The sequence below is a fragment of the Gastrolobium bilobum genome, unplaced genomic scaffold (assembly GCF_033153095.1).
Source record: "Gastrolobium bilobum isolate Gb01-03AN ecotype WA unplaced genomic scaffold, APGP_CSIRO_Gbil_v1 utg7782, whole genome shotgun sequence".
Classification (NCBI taxonomy): Eukaryota; Viridiplantae; Streptophyta; class Magnoliopsida; order Fabales; family Fabaceae; genus Gastrolobium; species Gastrolobium bilobum.
The window spans coordinates 395,525-417,882 of NW_026899380.1; the positions used below are offsets into that span (position 1 = coordinate 395,525).

Sequence of the window (22,358 nt, forward strand, 5' to 3'; positions counted from 1 at the left end):
ATTATAGAACCAAAACCCCAATAAACAAATTTAACAACACGATGATGAATCTGAACCCATTGTTCAATCCACTTACCCCATTATTATCATCATCATCAGCTTTCTGATCATCTGCTTCTGCTCCTGGCCCATCTGCTGGTGCATCCGCTGCTTCCCCATTCTTGTTCTTTGCTGGCTTAGGAGACTCTGCAGGTGCTTCTTCTACTGTCTCCTTAAACAACTCTCTAGGCAACAAAACATTGTCAATCTTATAAGCCACAAAAGGGTCTTGGTCTATCAATGTCCCTACAATGTTTGCTGTGTCAACTTTTGTATCAAGTTTCACATCTTCCCCATCATTTTGCACTGTGAAATCGTACTTGTTGGCTCCTTGAGTAGCCAAAGTACTCATGACACCATTATTTGATTTCAACATTTGTAAGGACTGGTAAACAGGAACACCATGATATAACAACAATGACACCTTCTGAGCGTCCGTGAGAATCTTGTACTTGGGGGCGAAACCGTTGACGGCTTTGTCAGTTGGACAGAAAACGGTTAAACCCCCATCAACGTTTTCATTAAACGAAGGAAGAGCTTGTGAAGCTCTCAACAAATCTGCAAAAGCTTGGCAATCTTGTTTGGACATGATTGAGATTAGGTCGATTTCGCTGGGTGCTGCTGTTGGTGCTTCAGCTTCAGCAGAACTCAAAGCTTGACTAATTTGAAGGATAGAGATGTCATATGTAATGTCCTTAACAGATTTGACATAGAATGAATGGAGTTGTCCATCGTTGTCTTCTGCGCCAAACCCAACTTTCCCTCCTTTAAGGTTTGTGATGTTCACGTAACCTGAAGTGCCAGCAGCTTCTCCTGTTGCCTGAAACATAGTGGAAACAAGAGTGGTTCTGTTTGTGATTTGGTGAAGTTTTGTGATACCAAAGTAATCCACTAATACATGGAGGGCGAGGACATTTTTTAAGGTGTAGATAGAGAGGTGTTTGTCCAAGAGAGATGACATGGCGGCATTGTCCATGGCAAGGACGGTGATGGTGCGGCGGCGGTTGATTTCTCCGGCGAGGTGTGTGGCGGTGAGGTAGTGGTTGAAGGTGGAGAATTCAGGGTTTTGGGCAAGTATGAGAGTGATGTTATGGCCATTGGCAGTGAAGGAAAGAAGTGCTGTGAGGAAGAACACAAGAGTGGAAGTGACAAGTGGTGCTTGCTTCATTTTGGAGGATTAGGGATGGAAGGGTCAAGCAAGGAGAAGTGAGGAGAGTGGTGTGTGTTTTTATAACTCAGCTTTAGTACATGTCTCTTTGTGAGCGTGTGGTGTTAATTTTGTTGGGTATGGCTCATACTTCACACGATGATGTTGGCCCTAATTGTCGGGGTCAGCAGAAAGACAACTGAGGTCCCGTTCTCAGGAGAGCGGGCGGGGGTCCGGGGGGCAGCGCCCCCCGGCCCGTAGAGGCTAGGTAATGTTTAGGCCTCTGTTTCTATTGTAATTTTCTTAACAGTTTGGGCTTGGGCCCTTGAATAGCTGCTGTTAGGGTTTCTTGTAATCCTATTTATATTTGCCTTGTAAACCGAGAGACTTGTAACGAGTGGCGGTGAGGTGAATATAGTACAGACAAGCTGGACGTAGCCTATATTGGGTGAACCAAGGTAAATCATCGTGTCAATCTCTCTACTCTTATCTCTTTTTCTGTTTTCTCGATTCTGTGTGATTGTCGATTTCCAACAAATTTGTGTTAATTTGCTGTATGATTGTGTGCTGACAAATAATGCCAGGTTGGAATTAGGTAGGACAGACTCATCATAGATTTGATGATTCTGATAATCTTTGCATATTACTGCCAACCTTGTTTTTAATGAGCACGAGTGTATTGGATGAGTGTATTGGATTGAGATTTCAAGAAAATTTAATAGATTGTTTTTGGAAAAAAAAAATTCTGTTGGTATTCGATTAGGATTTTAATGGATTGAAAAAAAGTCACGTGCTATTCGATTATGATTTTAAAGGATTATTTTAGAATCCGTCCAAATCCGTTTGGTATTCAATCAGGATTTTAAACAATGGAATCACAATCTCGTGGTATTCAAAAATCCGACGATTTTAAAGGATTTTCTATTTGTGTGGATTTAGTGAGACTTTGTGAAAAATATAAATAAGATGCTTTTCTCACAATCTCACCATAACCCCTAGGATTTCTTGAGATTCTTCTATTGTAGTGATTTCTTCTTCCTTTGGCAGATTGACTGCTCAAAATTGGGTTCCGCCATGGAAGCTTCGTCAAAACTAAAAAAAAGCATATTTTTGAGCGATTTTTATCACAAAATAACCCAGAAACAACAATCCAACAAGATTTTAATATAATTTATCTCAAAAATAACATATTTTTTAGCCATTTTTTAGAAATTTTGGAAGTTTAAAAAGTGATTTTTCAAGCTATGGGTCACGATTTTTCTTGGTACAAACAACATAAAACAGTGAAAAAATAACAGGGAAACTAAAACTCTCAAACCAATTTTCGTTTTACATCAATGAAACAATATCAATTTAAAGAAAGATTGAAACTTTTATAATATGAACCCTATATTTCGTAACAATACATTCATGAACGAAATTCCTTCACTATAGGAAACAATTTCAAATAATTTTTGTATCAATAGATAACTAAAAGCTTGTTTCTCAAAAGCCTCAAAGCAATTTAAGGTTTCATGTATCGATTGAAAAAAAATTGAGAAATTTTTTAAACTTTCATGTAATTAAACCAAAAATTTCAGATTCGAAATTTTCATAGAATTTTCAATGAAAATATGCATATGATATATGGTTAGAAAACTCTCATCACGTAAAACAAAAACCCCAAGGTTTTCAAGATCAATTGCAAAAAATTCGAAACGAAATTTTATCATGAACTTTAGGTTCTATATGCAAATTTAGAATTATTTTTATAATTAAAAAAAATAGGGTCTTATAATTATACATGCATAGCTTTGATACCAAATGAAGAAGATAATTTTCAACCCATTAGATATGTGAAAAGCTGTTGTTTAGTAATTTTGAATGTTTGTTAAAAATTATATTATGTTTTACTGATTGAGAAAATTATATTAGATTTTACTTTTTTTTATTAATTTCATTGCATTTCTTTGTTATTTTTTTATGGAGAAGATTATACTTACAACCTATTTTTGTTTACAACTTTTTACAATCATATCTTAACCGTTGATTTCTGTCAATCAATGGTTATTATTTCCGCAAATCAAACTCATTAATTGATATTTAATTTGCAATGAATGATAATCATTGATTGATGGAAATAAACGGTTAAGATATGGTTGTAAAATGTTGTAAATAAAAATAGATTGTAAGTATAACATTTCCCTTTAATTTGTATTGACTCTTGTAATTTTGAATGTTTGTTAAAAATTCATATGATTTTTTAAAATCTTATAAATCCATATTGTCCTTTCAGATCTTATAAATTCTATTAAAATCCTTTAAAATCCAATCGTATGAAATCTTGATTGTAAAAAAGACTTTTAAAAAAGTCTTTAAAGTCTCTCCAAGTCTAAATAGTCTTTTAAAATCTATAAGATTTTTTAGCTCAAAAAAATTCTTTGAAAATGCTAATCCAATACACCCCCTTAAAATCCTAATCCAATACACCCCTTAAATATATAGAATTGGATTGTCACTTCATTCGCGAGCAATGAGCATCCTTTCTCCACCTTACATTCAATCAGCTATACGGCTAATCGATATTCTCACAAAAACATTGGTTCGATCTCCTCCCTCCATGTTCCAATTTGAGGGAGAGTATTAGAGCAAAAGATAAGGAAAAAAATATTTGAATTAATTTCGAATATTGGTGTCCGATTCAATTTTAAATATTTTGAATCATCTTCAAATATTTGCATTTATTATGTTTCTATCCGTTTGTACAACTCATACCTTGTATTTGTATTTATTACATTTATATCCATCTGTACAGCTCATGTCTTGTATATGCGTCTTCTAATGCCTTGTATATGCATCTATAATAAGGATGCAAAGTTTTGATTCAACATGATCTGATATTCAAAATTAACAATTCCCCAAAGGTTGGAGACCAAACTCTGTTTTTTTTTTACAAAAAAAAAAACATATTTTGCTGGAGGAGGGGCGAGATTCAAACCCAATGGAACCCCCTACGGAACTAAACGCCCCGAGCGAGTGATAAAATCTTGCCATCCAATAGCAAATCGGTATATTGAGTGTGGGAAAACCACCACATAATTTCCCTTTAAAGAGTATTTGATATGGGATATTTTTTATAACCAGAGAAAAAAAATATCCCGGAATATGGTGAAATTTTTTTTGGCTTGGGTAAGTTACAAAAAGGTGTTTGGTAGGTGCCAATTTTTCTAGGAAAGTTGAGTTATTTTTACTAATACTATATTTGGTTGATGGTAAAATATTGATGGGAATGTGTAGAGAAATTATGAAATTACCCATTATGTTGAAATTTTTAATCAGAGTCAGAAAATACGTTTTAGCAATCCATTTTCGAAAAGTTTATTCAGGGCATTTTTGTCTTAAAATTGGAAAAAGGGTCTATCCTTACGCAGATAAAAAAAATACCATGTTTGAAAGTGCATTTTTTTTTTTTGCAGACTCTAGTACAAAATCATTTTGACTGGTAAAATAATATACTGATATTTGATAAATTAAACACATATCAAACATGATAAATATATTTGACCTACAGTACTTTACCAAGAATTTTATTAAATTTTTCATACCAAACACCCCTTCATATTATTTAGAGATAGCGATTGGGATCCCAATTGATGAATTCTATGAATCACGGACATCGACCACTGACACGGATAAATAAACACACTAAATTCTATAAAAGCTTCTAGGTTTTAATGTCTTGATGTATATCATATGTTACAAAACAAAATGAAAAGTTGAGCGAAATTAAATTGATATGTAACGTTGTCTATGCAGTATCCTAACAAATAAACAAATTAGACACATGGAGACACGTGTCGGTCCCTATTTTGTTGTCCAATACGCAATGACACGCAGATAAGAGACCCAAACGGTGTATTCATTTCGTGCTCTCAATCCATGTCCCCGTATGTCAAAACCAGACAAATTTATCCGTGTTAATCCCATGGCAGAAATTTGACTTCATATTTTGGCATATTATTATGATGTATGCCTATATAGAAAATAATTAATAGCATGTGATTTGTTTTTGAAGCAGTTGAACTCAAAGACTCATCAACAAATTAAGCAAAATGAAAAAAAAAGGTGCATGTTTTAGATAATATACAACAGTGTTAGGATAGTGTAATTTATAGTTTATCTGTTCCATGTTTTTTGGACCGTTTTAAAGTTTAATGCAACTATTTTTTCTTCTTCTTTTAGATAGAGACAAGGTTTGATGAAGTTTTAGCATTCAGGTAAAACAGTAACTTCATCGACTAGCACGTGGTGTGAATGTTGTAATACATGTTGAACTGTTGTGTAGTTCATAGATGTATTTCATGGAAGGTAAGTATATTGATATAGGGGTGTTCTTAGTAATCAAAGTAGAAACTATGGTTCCATGGAAGCTTCGCAGGTGCAATATATAAAAAAAAAAGGGAGGGGAGGGGAGGGGGTGTGTGAAATGACTATGGTAGTAACAGCTCATAAGATGCAAGATGAGAAGGTCCATTCTTCAACTATAGAAGAGGGTATTTTTAGAGAGGAGAAGACTCATCCAGCCTGGGAGAGAGTATTAGGGAGCTATCTTACCTGTAGCCTGTCTTGTCCTTGAGACAAAGCATGTTGCCCTACTGTCAGTGCACGATAGGCATAGTGTAAGAGTATGGGGTGCCCTCTAGAACGTTCTAGATATGGACTATAATATTGGGCCCAATCTGCTGGGGTTATAAAGTGGTCGGCTAGAACATAAGCCCCCAGCTTGGTAGCTTGCTAAGCCAGGGTGCCAAGATGTAAATGTACTTAAGCCGACCATTCACACTCCGCATTATGTAATGTTGAGAGTAGGTACAATCTAACCGATCCGTAATAAGTCGGCCTTCATGTCTTGTTTTTTGCAGTCAAGTGTGGATTGTCCGATTGCCGAGATAGTGCTTCAAGAGAATCTTTTATTTTTGATTACCATTGTGTTGAAATTTTGGTCAGTGAGGGATCATCTTGGTCTCTAAGCCGGTCGGCAGTACTTGTATTCAAATATTCGGTACCCAAAATTGCGGGCCTAGTTTGAGAGATATTCCACTCCCTTCCTATTTGTTTTCAGTTATGAAGCACATACTCGTTATTTTTTCAGAAAAATGTGTGTCGAACAAGTGTCGGATACCGACATACGGTCAACATTTTGGAACACGTTGACTATTTAGATATGTGATTTTGATTGTGTCCAACATGGTCAATGGGCAGAAATGTAAAGTTTTCAAAAAAATTATAAAATTAAAATAATTGTAAAATAAAATTTTTTTCTAAAAAAAAGAAGTAGAGATTCCATCCATAAAAACAAAGAAAAAAGAAGAAAAAAGAATGACCACTTACGACGAAGGGAGACTCGAGATTTCACCTTTACCAGTCACAAATAGGGTTCAGAGAGAAACAAATACAAATGGAGAAAGACATTATAACAACCAATACTTTTAAAATTTTAAGATGTCGTGCGATTATTAAATTTTATAAACTTCAAAAAAAGCTTTGTAAATTGTGGATTGGTTAAGGTGTTGATGTGAATTATGATAAGTTAATTATGTGAGGAACAATATTTTTGAGTTAGAATGCCTCTCATGCCAAACAAGTCATTTAGTAGTCAATGAAGTGTATTATAAGAATTTAGGACATATATGTCAATGTAGAAAAAGATTAGGGTTATTTTAGTAATTAAACAAGACTAGGTCTAAATATAATTTTGAGACTTTTATTAAATTGTGTGGTAAATTTTATAGGCTTAAAATGTTTTAAATGTTAAGAAATGATATCAAGATTAATTTATAAAAATGAGTAAAAGTGGTGTAAATGACAACCAATAGAAATTGAAATAGGTTAAATTACTTGGAAAAATAATTAAAGGAAAAATGTGTATCATTTTAAAGGATGTAAAGTTGTGTCATTTCGTTCACCAAAAAAAAAAATTATGTCATTTCAAGTGAGAGAAAGAAATAGATAAAGGAGGAGAGAGAGTTGACAAAAAAATATAAAAGTGTGGTCTCACTTTTTTGTGAGAGTAAAACGACATAAGTTATATCATTTAAAAAAATAAACACTTTTCTCATAATTAAATCATGAAATATCATCAAACTTAGTAAAATTTCCTATTCATTTTAAGTGCATATATGTTTTCCCTGCAGTCTAATATTTTAATGTATATAAAGGTTGATTGTAGAATTAAAGTAATCAATAGAAAATTTTAAGAATTAAGTTTGATAAGTTAAAAGTGTAAAAGGTTAAGGCATTTGGTATACGAAATTCTTTAAGATTTCCGACAAACTAAATTTTAATATTATCATAAATTGAATATAAAAATTATATTTTTAAAGATCGACATTTGGAGAAATAAAAGTAAAAATATATGACTATATGTCCATTTAGTTGCTCTCTTTCTTAAAAGTCGACAGTCCCCTCTAAGTGGTCATCCGCGCTCTTTTCTTTCTTTCTTCCTTCCTTCCTTCCATGTGCAGCCAACTTCTTTGGAGAGAAAGGGCAAGCTTTTGCTTCCTTAAACACTCATTTTTAGACATTGAGCCTTTCGTGGAACTTGTAGAGTAGGACCTTAAGATCATACCCCAAGTGAAAGTGCCTTGTAAGAAGCCTTATTTGGTGAGATATTCCCCTTCCATGGTTGCCACCTCAAGTTTGTCAAGGGAGTTTTAGGGGACTGCCTTCTTTATTTCTTGTTGGAGAAAGTATTCTAGCTTCTAGAGAAGTTAATTAAGGGTATGTAAACTCATCTTTAATGGCTGTAATCATGGCTGGAAAATATATTTATAATGTGTTTTGGATGAATTTTATGGAGGTTAAAGGATGTTTGTATGTTGGAATTTAATTGGATTATGGTTTGTTGTTATTGAATGATGAATTCTTCTAGTTGTATGCTGAAAAATCTGCACATAGGGTGAATTAAGGAACCCCGTATGGTTCGACCTTTATGTGTAAAAAGATGCACAGTAGGTGTTTGTAATAATGCTAAGAGAAATCAAGAATTAAGAAGGTGTTGTGATGAATTAAGTTGAAGAAAATGATGTAAAGTTCACTAGATTTTGATGATATCCCTATAGGGCAAATCTGCCCTATGAATGATGAATGGTATGAAAGTGATTACATAGGTTTGTAATGAGGTATACATAAGTTAAAGATGCATTAGAATTGATTAAATCATGATACAATGAGTTGGAATTGAAAATAAACCTTGAATCCTTTGTTTTTGGATGTCTCAGCCTTAGTAGAAATTTAAGGGTTGATATTATTATGAAGTTGTCAACAAAGATTAGAGTATGCTAGATAATTTGTTGAAGATTGAATCCATAAAGAACCAATTTAGAATCTTTGGAAAAAGTGTTAACTCTAGGAACCTACACATGTGATTTTCGGCCCTCTTCATCAAACGGTGTGAGAGTGGTGTTTGAATACTTGTTTAAGTAAAATCTTTAAGGTGTGGTTGTATAAGGTACAATGGATTCACTTCTTGGTTAATTAAGAATGTAAAGTTCATAAGTTTAATATGAAAGTGTTATCTATTTTATAAGAACAACTATGTAATTTAATATAAAAATTATTGAGGGCTTGTGATTGAATTATTAATCACACAAATATGAAATAGATCAATCTAAGTAGTTAAATAAAAGGATGAAAGTGGACGATTTTATATGGGTCAAGTTGGTGATGATATGGTTAAGTATAGGAAATTGCTTAAGTTGTTTTAAGGTATCCTATTGTGGTTAAAGGATTTAGAAATAAATGGTTATGTTAAGATTACATTAAGATGACTTATGCCTTGGTTTGGGCTTTACATAATTCGGCCACTTATAGGTTATCTAGCCTAGGTATTGAATTAAAATTAAATAAGCTTATGTAAGAAATTGTCAAGTATAAGGAAGTTATGACAAGTGTTGGAAAATAAGGAAATTTAAGATAACCAAATAAAATAGAGTAATTCCTTGTTATGTAAGATCAATATGGATTAATGAAATTAAAGTTATGACTTGTTAGGATGGCATGAATTGGCAAGTTAATATGTGAGTATGATTATGTAGACCACCTTAATTAAATATTTTGAAGTATACAAGACATAATGTGACTTCTTCAAGTATAAGAAATATGCTTTTGGGTGGTTGTTGGTATGAATGTATATGTCGAAAGTTATGAATTAAGTGGACCAATGTCATTCTTAATAGGTGACTTTGGTGAATCAAGTGGGCTTGGGTGGTTGTTGGTATGAATGTATATTTCCTTCGAACTTGTTGAGCAGGATCATTTGCTCTTCACCGAGTATTTGACAATTATGAGCACACAAGCGGTTTAGATGTCCACCACCGATTGGCATAGAGCTGCAAGGGTGGGCAAATGACCGACCAGAATTGGTGCCGAGTTAGTAAGGTTTTTGCTTTGCTTTCCAATCCTCCACATATGTTTTTTTCTTCATTCTAGATCTTTGGTTTGCTTTCTATTTCTGGTTTGCTGTTGCAATCATTTTTGGCCAATAATGTTCTCCGAGAGTTTTTTCGTGGTTGAAATGATGAGCCAGTGCCTAAAAGTGCTTTAGCTGGAGCCCATAGGTAATAACCCATAGGTAATAACCGGCCGGCTAGAGATGGGTGGTCATGTGTGTAAATTTCGACCTCTACAAATTTATTGAACTGACCGGAGCAAAAGCAAAGTTGCATTTCGACTTCTTCACACTTAATGAACTGTTGAAGGTAAGAATATAATTTTTCCTAGATATTTTAAGGTGGAGAAAAGCTATAAGTATGGTGGAGGGTTAGACCCGCTGTTATTCCTATGTTCCAGATGGTCCCTTTTTAGTCTTTTTCCCCTTCATTTCCCCCACTTCTTCTTGTCCCTTTCTTTTTTACTTTTATTTATTTATATATACATATATTGTTATTTTATTTTATCTTATTTTATATATTTTTTTTATTTGTTTACTTTTATTTATTTATTTTTGGCTTTTTTTTTTTTTTTTTTTTTTTTAACTTTTTTTCAACCGTTTTGTATCTTTCATGTGGGTTCATCTACCACCGACCTCAATTAATTTGGGATAAAGGTGTTGTTGATGTTGATTTTAAGGTGGAATTGCAGGTCTTCCCATAGACGGTGCCAATGAATTGATGTGTAGATGTGTAGTTTATAGATGTACCCCATAGAGGGTGAAATATGTTGATATAAGGGTGCTCTTAGGGGACGTTTGGTTGAGGAGAATTTTTTGAATATTAGGGAAATGTAATTGATAGGGAAATAGTTGGAAAGTGAGTTAGGTAGGAAAGTTAAAAAAAAGTTGTTTGGTTGAATGAAATTTTATTGGAAAAATTGAGTTAAATATATTGAGTCCATGTTTGGTTGAGATGGCTATTTTGATGGGAAAATATGACAAAATTACAAAATAACCCTTATATATAAATATTCTTCTGTCATCTCAACTCTGTTTAGATCTTATTCCCACAGTCTAATCTGATCTGTGACATTTTCAGGCATAGATGGTATCTTCTCTGCAACTCGAGCATGAGCATTCTACTGAAGAAAACTGATTATCTAATCTGCTGTAATGCCATTTTCAAAAGTGTTATACAAGCTTTCTTTTGTAATAGCTCCAACAATAAGATTTGGAAGTGTATACTCTATCCTTGAGAACAGCCGCAATATCTCACAATGTAATTTTGAAGATGAGTATGCATAAACTCTAAAATTTGTTTCCACAACCACAAATCCCTGTTTTCTAGATGATAAATCAGACAAGCTCACTGAAAGATTGGTTGCCAATTTCGTTGGTATGAACCAACTTTCTTTCCTTCCCTGTTGAAGTTTGACCAGTCCAAGGTCTGTTAGGTCCTTAATTATGTTCCTCTGAAAATCAGTCACTGTGTTTATATTATATGCCTCCCCGATGACATGAAAACTAAGCTCCAGCATGAATGAGATCAAGTTAGCTGCATCAACACCTCTCGCGCGAGGGTATTTTGGTCTGCAAATGGATGCCATTTTTAACATTTCGCCGGCTAACTATAGAATACCACCATCTACTTGTCTTTCATAATAGTGATTTATAGTTGCTTTTTACAAGCATTTCTGGATTGCTATGTAAATATAAAAGCTGGGGAAATATTTCAAAATCCTCTACCAAACGTGAATGTCACACTTTCCCAAAGTGAGATGCATAGATAAATCTTTGAAAATCCTCAACCAAACACCCCCTTAGTGACCAAGGTAGAAATCATGGCTCCATAAAGAGCTTCCCAGGTGCAGTATATAAAAGGTGTGTGTGTGGATTGGCTATGGTAGTAACAGCTCCTAAGACGCAAGATGAAAAGGTCCCTTCTTCAGCCATGGAAGATGGTATTTTTAGAGAGAAGACTCATCCAGCCTGGAAGTGAGTATCAGTGGCTGTCCTACCTGTAGCCTATCTTGTCCTTGAGACAAAGCATGCTGCTCTACTGCTAGTGTACAGTGGGCATCAGTGTAGGGGTACAGAGTGCCCTCTACAAGGTTCTAGATAAGGGCTACAATATTGGGAAATTTTTTCAATATTACGGAAGTATCGAACTCGGTATTCCCTTTTACTAAAATGAGAAATTTTCTTTCCATATTAGTTCATGCTTTTCTTTATAATTCCTTCTAAATTCTAAAAACTTCATTCTTTTAGAATGGATGTACCTGCTGCAGGAGTACCCAAGGTTTTCTCATAATATTGGGTCAAACCTGCTGGGTCTATAAGGTGGCGGGCCAGAACAGATGCTATGTTTGGTGTTCTGTGGAAATAGCATCTGCATTTTTCACAAGAACCATCATATTGTTATGCAAATAATTTGCACTATTTTGCTCGCTGAAATCTGAATCAATATTGTCTGGTCTTCACTGTCTCTGTCTTTTTGGTATCAGGCAAAACCATAAGTCTTTCTTCGAGAAATCAAATTTATTCTTTGTTTGCATGTTGCAACCTCAATCCTTCGACATTCAGAGTCAGGCTTCAGAAATTGTGGCTGCTCAGGTATATGTTCTATGGTCAATTGAAATGAATCTCACTAATTTTCAGTTGAGTGGCATTCTAAGTTTCAAACATGTAGCTTTTATCCTTCATTTCAATCTTTCCAAGGCTGCATACTGATGATCTACCCTGATATTTGTACCCGAAAGATTTTGATACTTTCAAACTGCTGCCGCTTATCTTTATTTTGATTCTTTGTAACCAGTAGCGAACTTCATAGATACACCAGCAGTAAAGCGTCCGACCTTACATGTGGAACTTCGGATTGTAATAATAACCGTCTCAATGGTTACCATTAATTAAATTAAAGTAAATGGCAACATATTTCTTCTTCTTCTTTTGTTTTGTTTTGTTTTATTTATGTTTGACCCATTCATTTTCACTACATAAGTGTGATAGAAGCATGCAGAGGTTATTATTATAACTGCAATCCGCTTTGGCATGTGTTGTGCGAGAGCCGAGAGCTAAAGCTAAATATATAGTTGCACATATTGAGCTTTAATTTAAAGGGAATGATGTCATAGAATACTAAGAAATTGTATGGAAACTCCCAATAAATCCCACCTATGTTAGAAGGAAAAAAGAAAGGTTCAGATCAAGTAGGCAGGAGAACAAAATAAATAAATGCAATTAATGGGTGGGAATCAATTAGGATATTCCTAATGTTTTGTAACAGAATTAGGAAGATGTTTTCGTTTACATAGGGAGGGGGAGGGAAGAAAAAGGATTGAGAATTTTGTAATCCAAGAGAGAGATAGTAGGCCAGAGACGTTCACTGGAGAAGAAGAGTGGTGGTGTAACTTTCATTGTATTCTTCTTTGAGCAAGAGCATTTTCTTGCTGTCCTGAATAATATCTTATGTCCTCTTCCTATTTTTTATTCTTTTGACACCAATACATTATTGGGATGAAATCTTGAGCAGTGAAGTCCCACAGTCATTAATCATATAGGTTTAAATAGAAACTAATGTAAACTAATTTAATATAAACCAGCTCAAAGTTTAGGAATGCAGTAGATTCAGACAAAGTGTGTAATGTATAACTTTCCTTGAACTCATTCATTATTTCTTTTATTTAGTTCTTTTAATCTTTGGTTTTGGATTTGGCTTTTTTTTTCATGCTTACTTTATTTACTTAGATTACAATCTTAAATAATATTTACCTTTTTATTTTATTTTATTTCAAGTTATGGGCAGCTAGACCAGATATTCCTTTTTGAAGTTCCATTTTTTCATACTAAGGGAAAAAAAATCTCCGTTTTGCCCAAGTTACTATATCAGTAAACCGTACACGTTTGTTAGGTGGCCATATTTATCATACTGTATCATTCAATCAAAGGGAATTGCAATTAAAAAATGAATAAAAGGAAATAAGAGAAATTTTCATCAAGTGACATAATCTTCACCTAACTAGGCAACTAGAAATGACATAGTGATAAAAGAATTAACGTGAGATGATTTGTTTAAACCTCATGTCAATTTTATATTAAAAAAAGTACACTTCATATGTCCCAAAAAAAAATGCATTCATCGAATCATAAGAGCATTGATTAATATAAACTGAATACTGATCATGGAAATAAAAGCATAATATAATAATATGAACAGATTCCAACTTCAAGATTAAATTAGCAGAACAATAATAAATCACAAGAGCTATTGTCATCAAAATGGTTGATTCACATGCACAGTGGGCCGTTATCTCAATATCATATTGTCCAACTCTGATGTAACAGAGAAAGCCATTTAAAAATCTATTCAATTTAAAATTGTTTATATGCATACATCCCAGCTGGCAGCTAGCACAAACTGGATCTACCCACACTGGAAAAAATAATAATAAAAAAGGCCAATTCAATAATTCAGAAAAAAATAAAAAAAGGACAGTGCCTCAAACTTGTCGGTGTCACCGTTTTATTTCCTTCACAAATAATATCAAAGGAAAAGAAAAGAATATCTAACATAAACATTGACCATAGCTGTATACCGACACACCATTGGATCTTCACTTCATGGTATGCAAATTGCAAGCAATTAAAGAACCAAAACCCCAATAAACAAACTCAACAACACCATGATGAATCTGAAGCCATTGTTCAATCCACTTACCCCACTATTATCATCAGCAGCTTTCTGATCATCTGCGGCTGCTCCTGGCCCATCTGCTGGTGCATCAGCTGTTTTCCCCTTCTTCTTCTTTGCTGGCTTAGGTGACTCTGCAGGTGCTGCTTCTACTGTCCCCTTAAACAACTCTCTAGGCATCAAAACCTTGTCAACCTTATAAGTCACAAAAGGGTCTTGGTCTATCAATGTCCCAACAATGTTTGCTGTGTCAACTTTTGTTTCAAGTTTCACATCTTCCCCATCATTTTGCACTGTGAAATCGTACTTGTTGGCTCCTTCAGTAGCCAAAGTATTCATTACCCCATTATTTGATTTCAACATCTGTAAGGACTGGTAAACAGGAACACCATGATATAACAACAATGACACCTTCTGAGCATCCGTGAGATTCTTGTACTTGGGGGCGAAACCGTTGACGGCTTTGTCAGTTGGACAAAAAACGGTTAAACCCCCATCAACGTTTTCATTAAACGTAGGAAGAGCTTTTGAAGCTCTCAACAAATCTGCAAAAGCTTGACAACCTTGTTTTGACATGATTGATATTAGGTCGATTGCGCTGGGTGCAGCAGTTGGTGCTTCAGCATCAGCTGAACTCAAAGCTTGACTAATTTGAAGGACAGATATATCATATGAAATTTCTTTAACAGATTTGACATAGAATGAATGGAGTTGTCCATCGTTGTCTTCTGCGCCAAACCCAACTTTCCCTCCTTTAAGGTTTGTGATGTTCACGTAACCTGAGGTTCCAGCAGCTACACCTGTTGCCTGAAACATAGAGGAAACAAGAGTGGTTCTGTTTGTGATTTGGTGAAGTTTTGTGGTACCGAAGTAATCCACTAATACATGGAGGGAGAGGACATTTTTTAAGGTGTAGATAGAGAGGTGTTTGTCTAAGAGAGATGACATGGCGCCATTGTCTATGGCAAGGACGGTGATGGTGCGGCGGCGGTTGATTTCTCCGGCTAGGTGTGTGGCGGTGAGGTAGTGGTTAAAGGTGGAGAATTCAGGGTGTTGGGCAAGTATGAGAGTGATGTTATGGCCATTGGCAGTGAAGGAAAGAAGTGCTGTGAGGAAGAACACAAGAGTGGAAATGACAAGTGGTGCTTGCTTCATTTTGGAGGATTATGGATGTGAGGGTCAAGCAAGGAGAGGTGAGGAGAGTGGTGTGTGTTTTTATAACTCAGCTTTAGTACATGTCTATTTGTGAGTGTGTGTGTGTGTGTGTGTGTGTGGTGTTAATTTGTGTTAATTTGCTGTATGATTGTGTGCTGACAAATAATGCCAGGTTGGAATTAGGTAAGGACAAAGACCCCATCATAGATTGGATGATTGTGATTATAGGGAGAAGAGAATATGGAATTTTAAAAGATCAAGTGCCAATTTCACTCTTTCAGGGAAAGCCTAACTGGATTGGCATCCCACCGACACTCTTAGACCCCACTCTCCACTACTCTAGGCTGTAGGTGTTTGTTATTATTTTATTTTATTTTTACTTTTTCTTTTGGGTACATTTTAGTGCAAATTAATGACTTACAAATGCTAATATTAGCCATAAAACAGAAATTTTACTGCTTGAGGAACAACAATCATGGTGTTATGATCATGTTGTTATTAGGCATATATATTTGAGGTTTAATTGTATTTAACTATTTATTATTTAATTTGCTGAAACTATCCTAAATATCTGTTGACAAGAATGTAGCATCAGTGAAAGAGCACTATTTAATATCTAAGTGTTAAATTACATTTTGAGTGACATTATTGATTTTTAAGATTATTATTGTCGGCGAAGTCGTTTGTAAAAACCGACATCTTATGCCAGTTGTGAAAATTTTGGCTCAATATTCTTAATTCTTGTAAACAAGTTCAGGCTATTTTTTCTTTGAGAGAGGGTATCCATAATAATTGTCCGAAGATAGATAAATAATGTTTTGAGTTGGTTGATACATAGTTGTCACCCTCATCTTAACAATAATAAAGGCTGAGCCACCAAATTTGGAATAAAAAGCATCAAATAGCACTAGTGTGGGACACCCAATACTTGGACTGTCTCAATATTCAATAGCAAGGTTGTTGATCAAATGAGAATGGAGTAAATAGGGTCTTGCTCAAAAGAAAGGTTAAAAAGCTACCTAAGGACATTTTGTTCGTTTCTTTGTATTTGGTTTTGGGATAAATTAATCAAAGTTAAAATTAGCTGTAACAATGTCAGCCAAAAGGGATAAGGTATTCCGGATTCAATAAAGTTTGAAGACTGAAACAAGCCAAGTCCCTCTAAGTACACACGAAACTTATGTGCTAGATCTAGCTAGCTCCATTTGGTGACTTCTTGTACAATAGCAGAAGCCATGGTTCTACAATGAAGTAAGCAAAAGCAAAATCGGTTTAATAATAGGTTTCCAGCTAGCGTTTTCTTCCACTCAATGGATTGATTCTAGATTGCTTAAGTTATTGAAAATTTCACTTAAACATACTTGTCCCGGAATTCATTCCAAGATGTTTCCACGTTATTACAAATCAATCAAATAAAATCATTTCCTTTCCCCCTATGTTAAAAATATAATAATAAAATTATTCATTTGCCTCCTAAAAATTTAAGTTTTTAAGGAAATTTCATATTAATAATTTAATATATTATATCTCTAACACCCATCTTTTAGTCAATATGCCCATAACTGTAATTTTAATGTGTAATTCGGGTATGTTTCTGTTTGGGCCCAGGTGCAAATTTCTGTGCGGGAATCAGTGTGAGAACACTATGGGTATGTAATGCAACAGAATGAGAAGAAACAAGGCACATAAGTTAAAGGGTTTGCAACTCTAGATCCATGCTTTACTGGGCCTTACTAATGTCAAAGCATAGAAGGATGGACCGGCTCGAGGCCTCAATTGGGTGTGCTAATTAAGTCAAAGCTATTTGGGCTTTATATCCTTTCAATTTTGATCTTTATTATTTTCAACTTTTTTTTGTTAATATTGATTTAAAATTAGTAATATAATAATTTTAGCACAATAATTGATATAAAATTCAACAAGTGATATTCTAAAAGGAACGACTATTTTTAATTTCTATTATTTTTCTAAGACATGCTATTTATTACGAGTAGCATTTTACAAGACTAACATGAAAACTATTTTCCTTCTATTTAACTTGAGAGATTGAACTTAACCAAATAATAATAATAAAAAAAAACCAAAACGCAGATCATTTAACTCTAAAAATTTATTCGGGTACCATTTCATAAAAGTTACCCGAAAAGGTTTTATGTGTAAATTACGCTTTATGAATAAACCTGGGTTCCATATTTCACATGTTATATGAGTTAAAATGATCTTTTATATATATAAAATTGTATGAGACTTATGTGGAGTAAGAAAAAAAAATATGAATCTCATATATTTTTATGTGTGTAAATGATAATTTATTTCTTACAAAATAAAATTATAAATTCTCACAAATACATTATATATATATATATATATATATATATATATATATATGTATATATATTTTTTCTCTCCTTCGGAAATATGTGAGTACAGTTATTTGACAGATATAGCCATGTAGGTATTCTTGACGTACGCCCATCATTTCCAAATCGTTAAAGCTGCCCAAATGCGAATGACTCAAAGGTGGCTGCTTTAAAATCGGGTCAGAAGGACGTAGACTTGAAACTAAAGCGACAAGCTCTGCTACACAACTTTCCAAGTTGTAGTGTAATGAGCGAGTAACGAACCCCCCCCAATAGAACAATCATGCGAGTCTTTTCACAGCGCACATGATCGATCCTATTACTGGAAAGGCAGGTTTTCTATCCCACAAAAGCGCACACCATTGCAACTTCACCCCTTAATTTACAATCACATAAAGAAACTGTCCAATGCTCAACTTGATGATGATGATGATGAATTTCAAGCCATTCTCAGATTTTCCAAACTCCCACAAGAATAACAATTCAAAAAAGAGGAAAAGAAAACGGTTTGATTTCAACCATTCAAAAAAACATGCTTCATGAATGGATTACATAGATATACATAGTACAAAGTACAAACATCTTCCCATCAGTTCTCCCTCAAATTAAGACAACTAGCACTCTATCATTACAAAGGTTACATTTTTTGTCAATCCACCACTTCCTAGTACCACCACCTAACTACATAGTCCTCCTTCCAATAGAACCATGTTGTGGGTTCTGAGGAATACCCATATGATGAAACCCAGCATCAGCAGAAGCATAAAGCATGCCATTAACGTTGTCATCGTAAGTAGAAGTAGAAGTAGAAGTAGAAGTCGAAGTATAAGTCTTGTCCCCTTCCATCTCGCGATACCTGTGGAGATAAACCTTCAATGGGTCCAAGTAATCATCGAAACCCAAGGTGGTCATGGCCCACAACAGATCATCGCCGTTGATCGTCTTCCGTTTCTCTCTCTGGCACTTATCCGACGCCTCTCCTGTTACGAAGCTTATGAACTCCGACACACATTCCTGCACCGTCTCCTTCGCCTCCTTCGATATCTTCCCGTTCGCCGGCAACGCTTTCTTCATTATACGGCTCACGTTCGCTATCGGCAAAAACCGTTCCTGCTCCTTCTCCTTCCCGTTCGGGTTCCCACCCGATTCGTTATCCGAATCCGCCATCCCACACTTCTTCCTCTTCGCTCCGTTGGATCCTCGCCCTAATAATGCATCCAGCCAGACACGTGGCCTTTTTTTCAACCACTCGCTTCCGATTTTTTTATGGGATTACGTGGTTATCTATCCAGCGTTGGATTTATTTAGATCTGGACGGATTGGGAATAACACACGTGGTAGGAATTTGTTTCGGTTTGGTGATGTGATTCTCTTTTAACCTTTTTGAGGGAAAACTTAACAGCTAAGCCTTACTATTATTATTTATTAAGGATGAGTAAGTATATTGAAGACCAACACATTACACATACATACAACGTTGTCATAACCATTTTAACCAAAAAATGAGTTTAGTCTATGATGAGTTTGCTTTGTTGGTCACTCAAGGTGCCCCTAATCCCACACTCGCACCACTTCAATTCTAACCACTCGTGGCTATGATATTTTCCCCCCATTAGTGCCAGCATGGAAGGTTCGCGCAATCCTTTTTCAGATTTTGTTAACAACTTTTGCGTCTCTCTCTAATAAATGCCCCTCAGATTCAGAGATAAAGTGGTTCCTTTTTATAGCAATTGGTACCACACACACGAGATATTTTGATGACACATTTGTCCAATTTCAATTCATGTGATAATGAGTACATTCCTTTCTTTTTTGGTGTATATATATGATTATCTTTCTACATGATAGTGACGTGTCTGTACCTAAGTTTTATTTTCGCCTTTGCGATGAAACATTAAACGGGGCTCATGCTACTTAACTATAAGTATATCCTATGAATTGATTATGAAACGTTATATTTTTGCTGTATTTTGTATGAAATATCACATAATGTGTGAAATGTTGCAGAAAAAGAATATACGTCGAAACAAACAAGCAATTTGGCTTAAAAATGAGAACGATGCATTTTTATTTTTATTTTTTTGATGAAATAAATGAGAATATGAAGTTTTAACAAAGAAAAAGAAAAAAAAGGTGCTCGACTAGTCCTCAGCTCATCTATTAATGTTTGGATGACTCAATTAATGTTTGAGAAAGTGGTCACGGTAACCGCCTCATATCATAGGGAACTTGGAAGATTTTGCAAAGTTCCATTCAAGGAGTTGGGAAGGTGAAAAAAGAATCACTCAGAGGTGACTAATTCAAAGTTTTGAGTAAGAAGGGATCCAAGTCAATTTCATATAATTGTTCAAGGGTGAAAGCTATTACGAATCCAATTCAGTGCTATAGGCCAAATGGCCAATTTTCATATCCAGAAAAGAAAAGCCTACAATCAAGTACTTTAAGCAAGAAAGATACATGCAACTTGAACTGTCTTCCCAAAAGATTTTCATGTAAAATTTATATTCCTTATGACAGAGACTAAGAGTCACAATCAAATATGTTATTTTCGTAAACTCCAGAGATGTTATATATATATGCAGCATGCATGAAATTTTTATTTATTTTTAATCAAGCGAAAGAGCTAAACTAGAAAATTAACAAGGGAGAAAGATAAACTGATGACAGCTGCGGCTAAATTGGATCAAATCCTATTTGGTATCTTACATCTCAAGTACAGTGGTGTGGCCTCAAACTCTTGCTCCATATGATTCAGCAAATTATATTTTTAAAGCCAAATACCCAATCAGAAGAACATATATAGCAAAGAAACTTAATTCTTCAATTCTTGCTTTGTTAATCTCAAGTATGAGTTGTCTTTTGATCTAGGAAGATAAGTCAAGAACTTAAGATGCAGAATGCAAGATGAGAAGTAAAGTAAGAATCAGGTGGAAAGAAATGCTAGTCAGTGGAATTTCCATCATCTGGGCACACAGGCTTTTTCAACTTTATTCTTTATTACTTTAAAGAGCAACAAGAAAGTCAAAAGAGGTCATACATAATACACAAACGCTTTAATGGGGTATCCTAAGTTTGTGAGAAACAGAAGCTCACACTGCACAACACTTAATAACACAACATTAAGCTTATAGTAAGTATTACATTCCATTCCAAATCCAACCAACCAGGTGGATAAAAAAGAGAGAAAGAAAGAAAGAAAACTAGGTAACATTTATTGAACTTTTAAAACAATATTAGTGCTGAACTCATGCTTTTATTTCAAACCTTGAGTACTTGATGGAACCCATGGATATGTCAATCTCTATTAAGTTTTCTTCCTCACTCACGTCGTTAAATTCTGATAAGAACTCCATTAGACTCTGTTGACTGAAAAGGGCCTCAGCAGATAATTCCATCTTCTTCTGCTGCAAACTGCAATTGTACTTTGGTTCATCTTTCTGCTGACCCACATAGTGTCCACTAGGAAGTGCAATTTCTATGAGGCTATCCTCATCAGAAATTGACCCATCTGAGAAATCAGGACTGTGATCTACTTCATATGGGAATGACCAATCAGCTTCAGAGTCCTCAGAAGTAGACAACTGGTCTTGGCATTCACTCTCTGATAGCAAATCCCTTGATGTGGTTGAGTAATTAGCAACAGTACCATTGATATTAACTTCTTCTTGGGCTTCCTTTTCTTCTGTTACTGTTTCAAGCTTGTGCAGTGGGGTTGGTGCAATGTTTTCCCTTTGATCTAACCTTTCCTCCTTAGAACTCAGAACCTTTTCTTCCACTAATTTATCAACCTGTACTGCTTTGTGCTTTGATACAGTGTAGAGAATAGTAGACAAAACCATTACTAGAGATGTGTAGAGGATAGAAAAAAACCGAAATTCCACCAGTAGGTAACTGGAAAAAAGCATCAAGAGAGCAAGAAGAGCCATCCATGAGGGTGTACTCTTGAAAAAGCACAAACAAGAAAGCATTTGATTAGCAACTTTTCCTTCCCACCCCATGAATTGCAAAAAGCCTATTAGTCAGTGACCTGGACAAAAAGTATTTGTCTAAAGAAAACAAATGAAAATGATAAATAGTAATAATAACAACAATTAAAGGACTTTATCTTAGATCAGATGAAAAGAACAGTGAAAATAGCTCTATTGAGAGTTTAGGTGAATATATATACTAAAATATTGGTTTAGGGTACATCAAGTTTCTTCCTTTTTCTCTTCAGTTTAAAACTGAAGAAGCTCAGCTCTCAACAGAATGAGAAATACAAAGGGGTCGTGTGGATCATCTACTTCAGATTGAAGTTGCAGAAATCAGCCAATCGTATAAGGGTTTTCAAGAGTAAACCTATTCTTAAATGTTCTGTACTACTTTTTTACTCAACATTGTTCTGCAAGGACTTGCAGTTGCTCACGTGTGTCTGAAAGAAGCAAGAACAGGTAGTAACCAGTAGTCAGAAGCTGAGGATCAGATGAAACTCAAGAGGCTTGCAAAGGGGGAAGAAGCAAAGCTAAAAACAACAGGCCTAGAATACTTGTACGGAACTACTATGCAGTTTTCCTTCAT

General features: G+C 34.8%; 4 protein-coding genes and 1 pseudogene across 4 annotated transcripts; all 5 read right to left on the reverse strand.

Annotated features, from left to right (window-relative positions):
• Window position 1: 1 nt before the first annotated feature.
• LOC133290110 (fasciclin-like arabinogalactan protein 2) lies at window positions 2-1,217 on the reverse strand. Its single transcript, XM_061488175.1, has one exon. It carries the CDS (start codon window positions 1,205-1,207, stop codon window positions 2-4), a length of 1,206 nt encoding a protein of 401 aa, XP_061344159.1. The 5' UTR covers window positions 1,208-1,217.
• Window positions 1,218-10,600: 9,383 nt separating this feature from the next.
• On the reverse strand, window positions 10,601-12,482 carry LOC133290052 (general transcription and DNA repair factor IIH subunit TFB2-like; annotated as a pseudogene).
• Window positions 12,483-13,951: 1,469 nt separating this feature from the next.
• On the reverse strand, window positions 13,952-15,484 carry LOC133290097 (fasciclin-like arabinogalactan protein 2). The gene has a single exon (XM_061488157.1). It carries the CDS (start codon window positions 15,439-15,441, stop codon window positions 14,239-14,241), a length of 1,203 nt encoding a protein of 400 aa, XP_061344141.1. The 5' UTR covers window positions 15,442-15,484; the 3' UTR covers window positions 13,952-14,238.
• A 2,637-nt stretch (window positions 15,485-18,121) lies between these two features.
• LOC133290076 (nuclear transcription factor Y subunit B-1-like) lies at window positions 18,122-19,122 on the reverse strand. Its single transcript, XM_061488135.1, has one exon. The coding sequence runs from the start codon at window positions 18,966-18,968 to the stop codon at window positions 18,483-18,485; it is 486 nt and encodes a 161-aa protein (XP_061344119.1). The 5' UTR covers window positions 18,969-19,122; the 3' UTR covers window positions 18,122-18,482.
• A 1,924-nt stretch (window positions 19,123-21,046) lies between these two features.
• Window positions 21,047-21,640, reverse strand: LOC133290053 (uncharacterized). The gene has a single exon (XM_061488106.1). It carries the CDS (start codon window positions 21,638-21,640, stop codon window positions 21,047-21,049), a length of 594 nt encoding a protein of 197 aa, XP_061344090.1.
• Window positions 21,641-22,358: the final 718 nt, after the last annotated feature.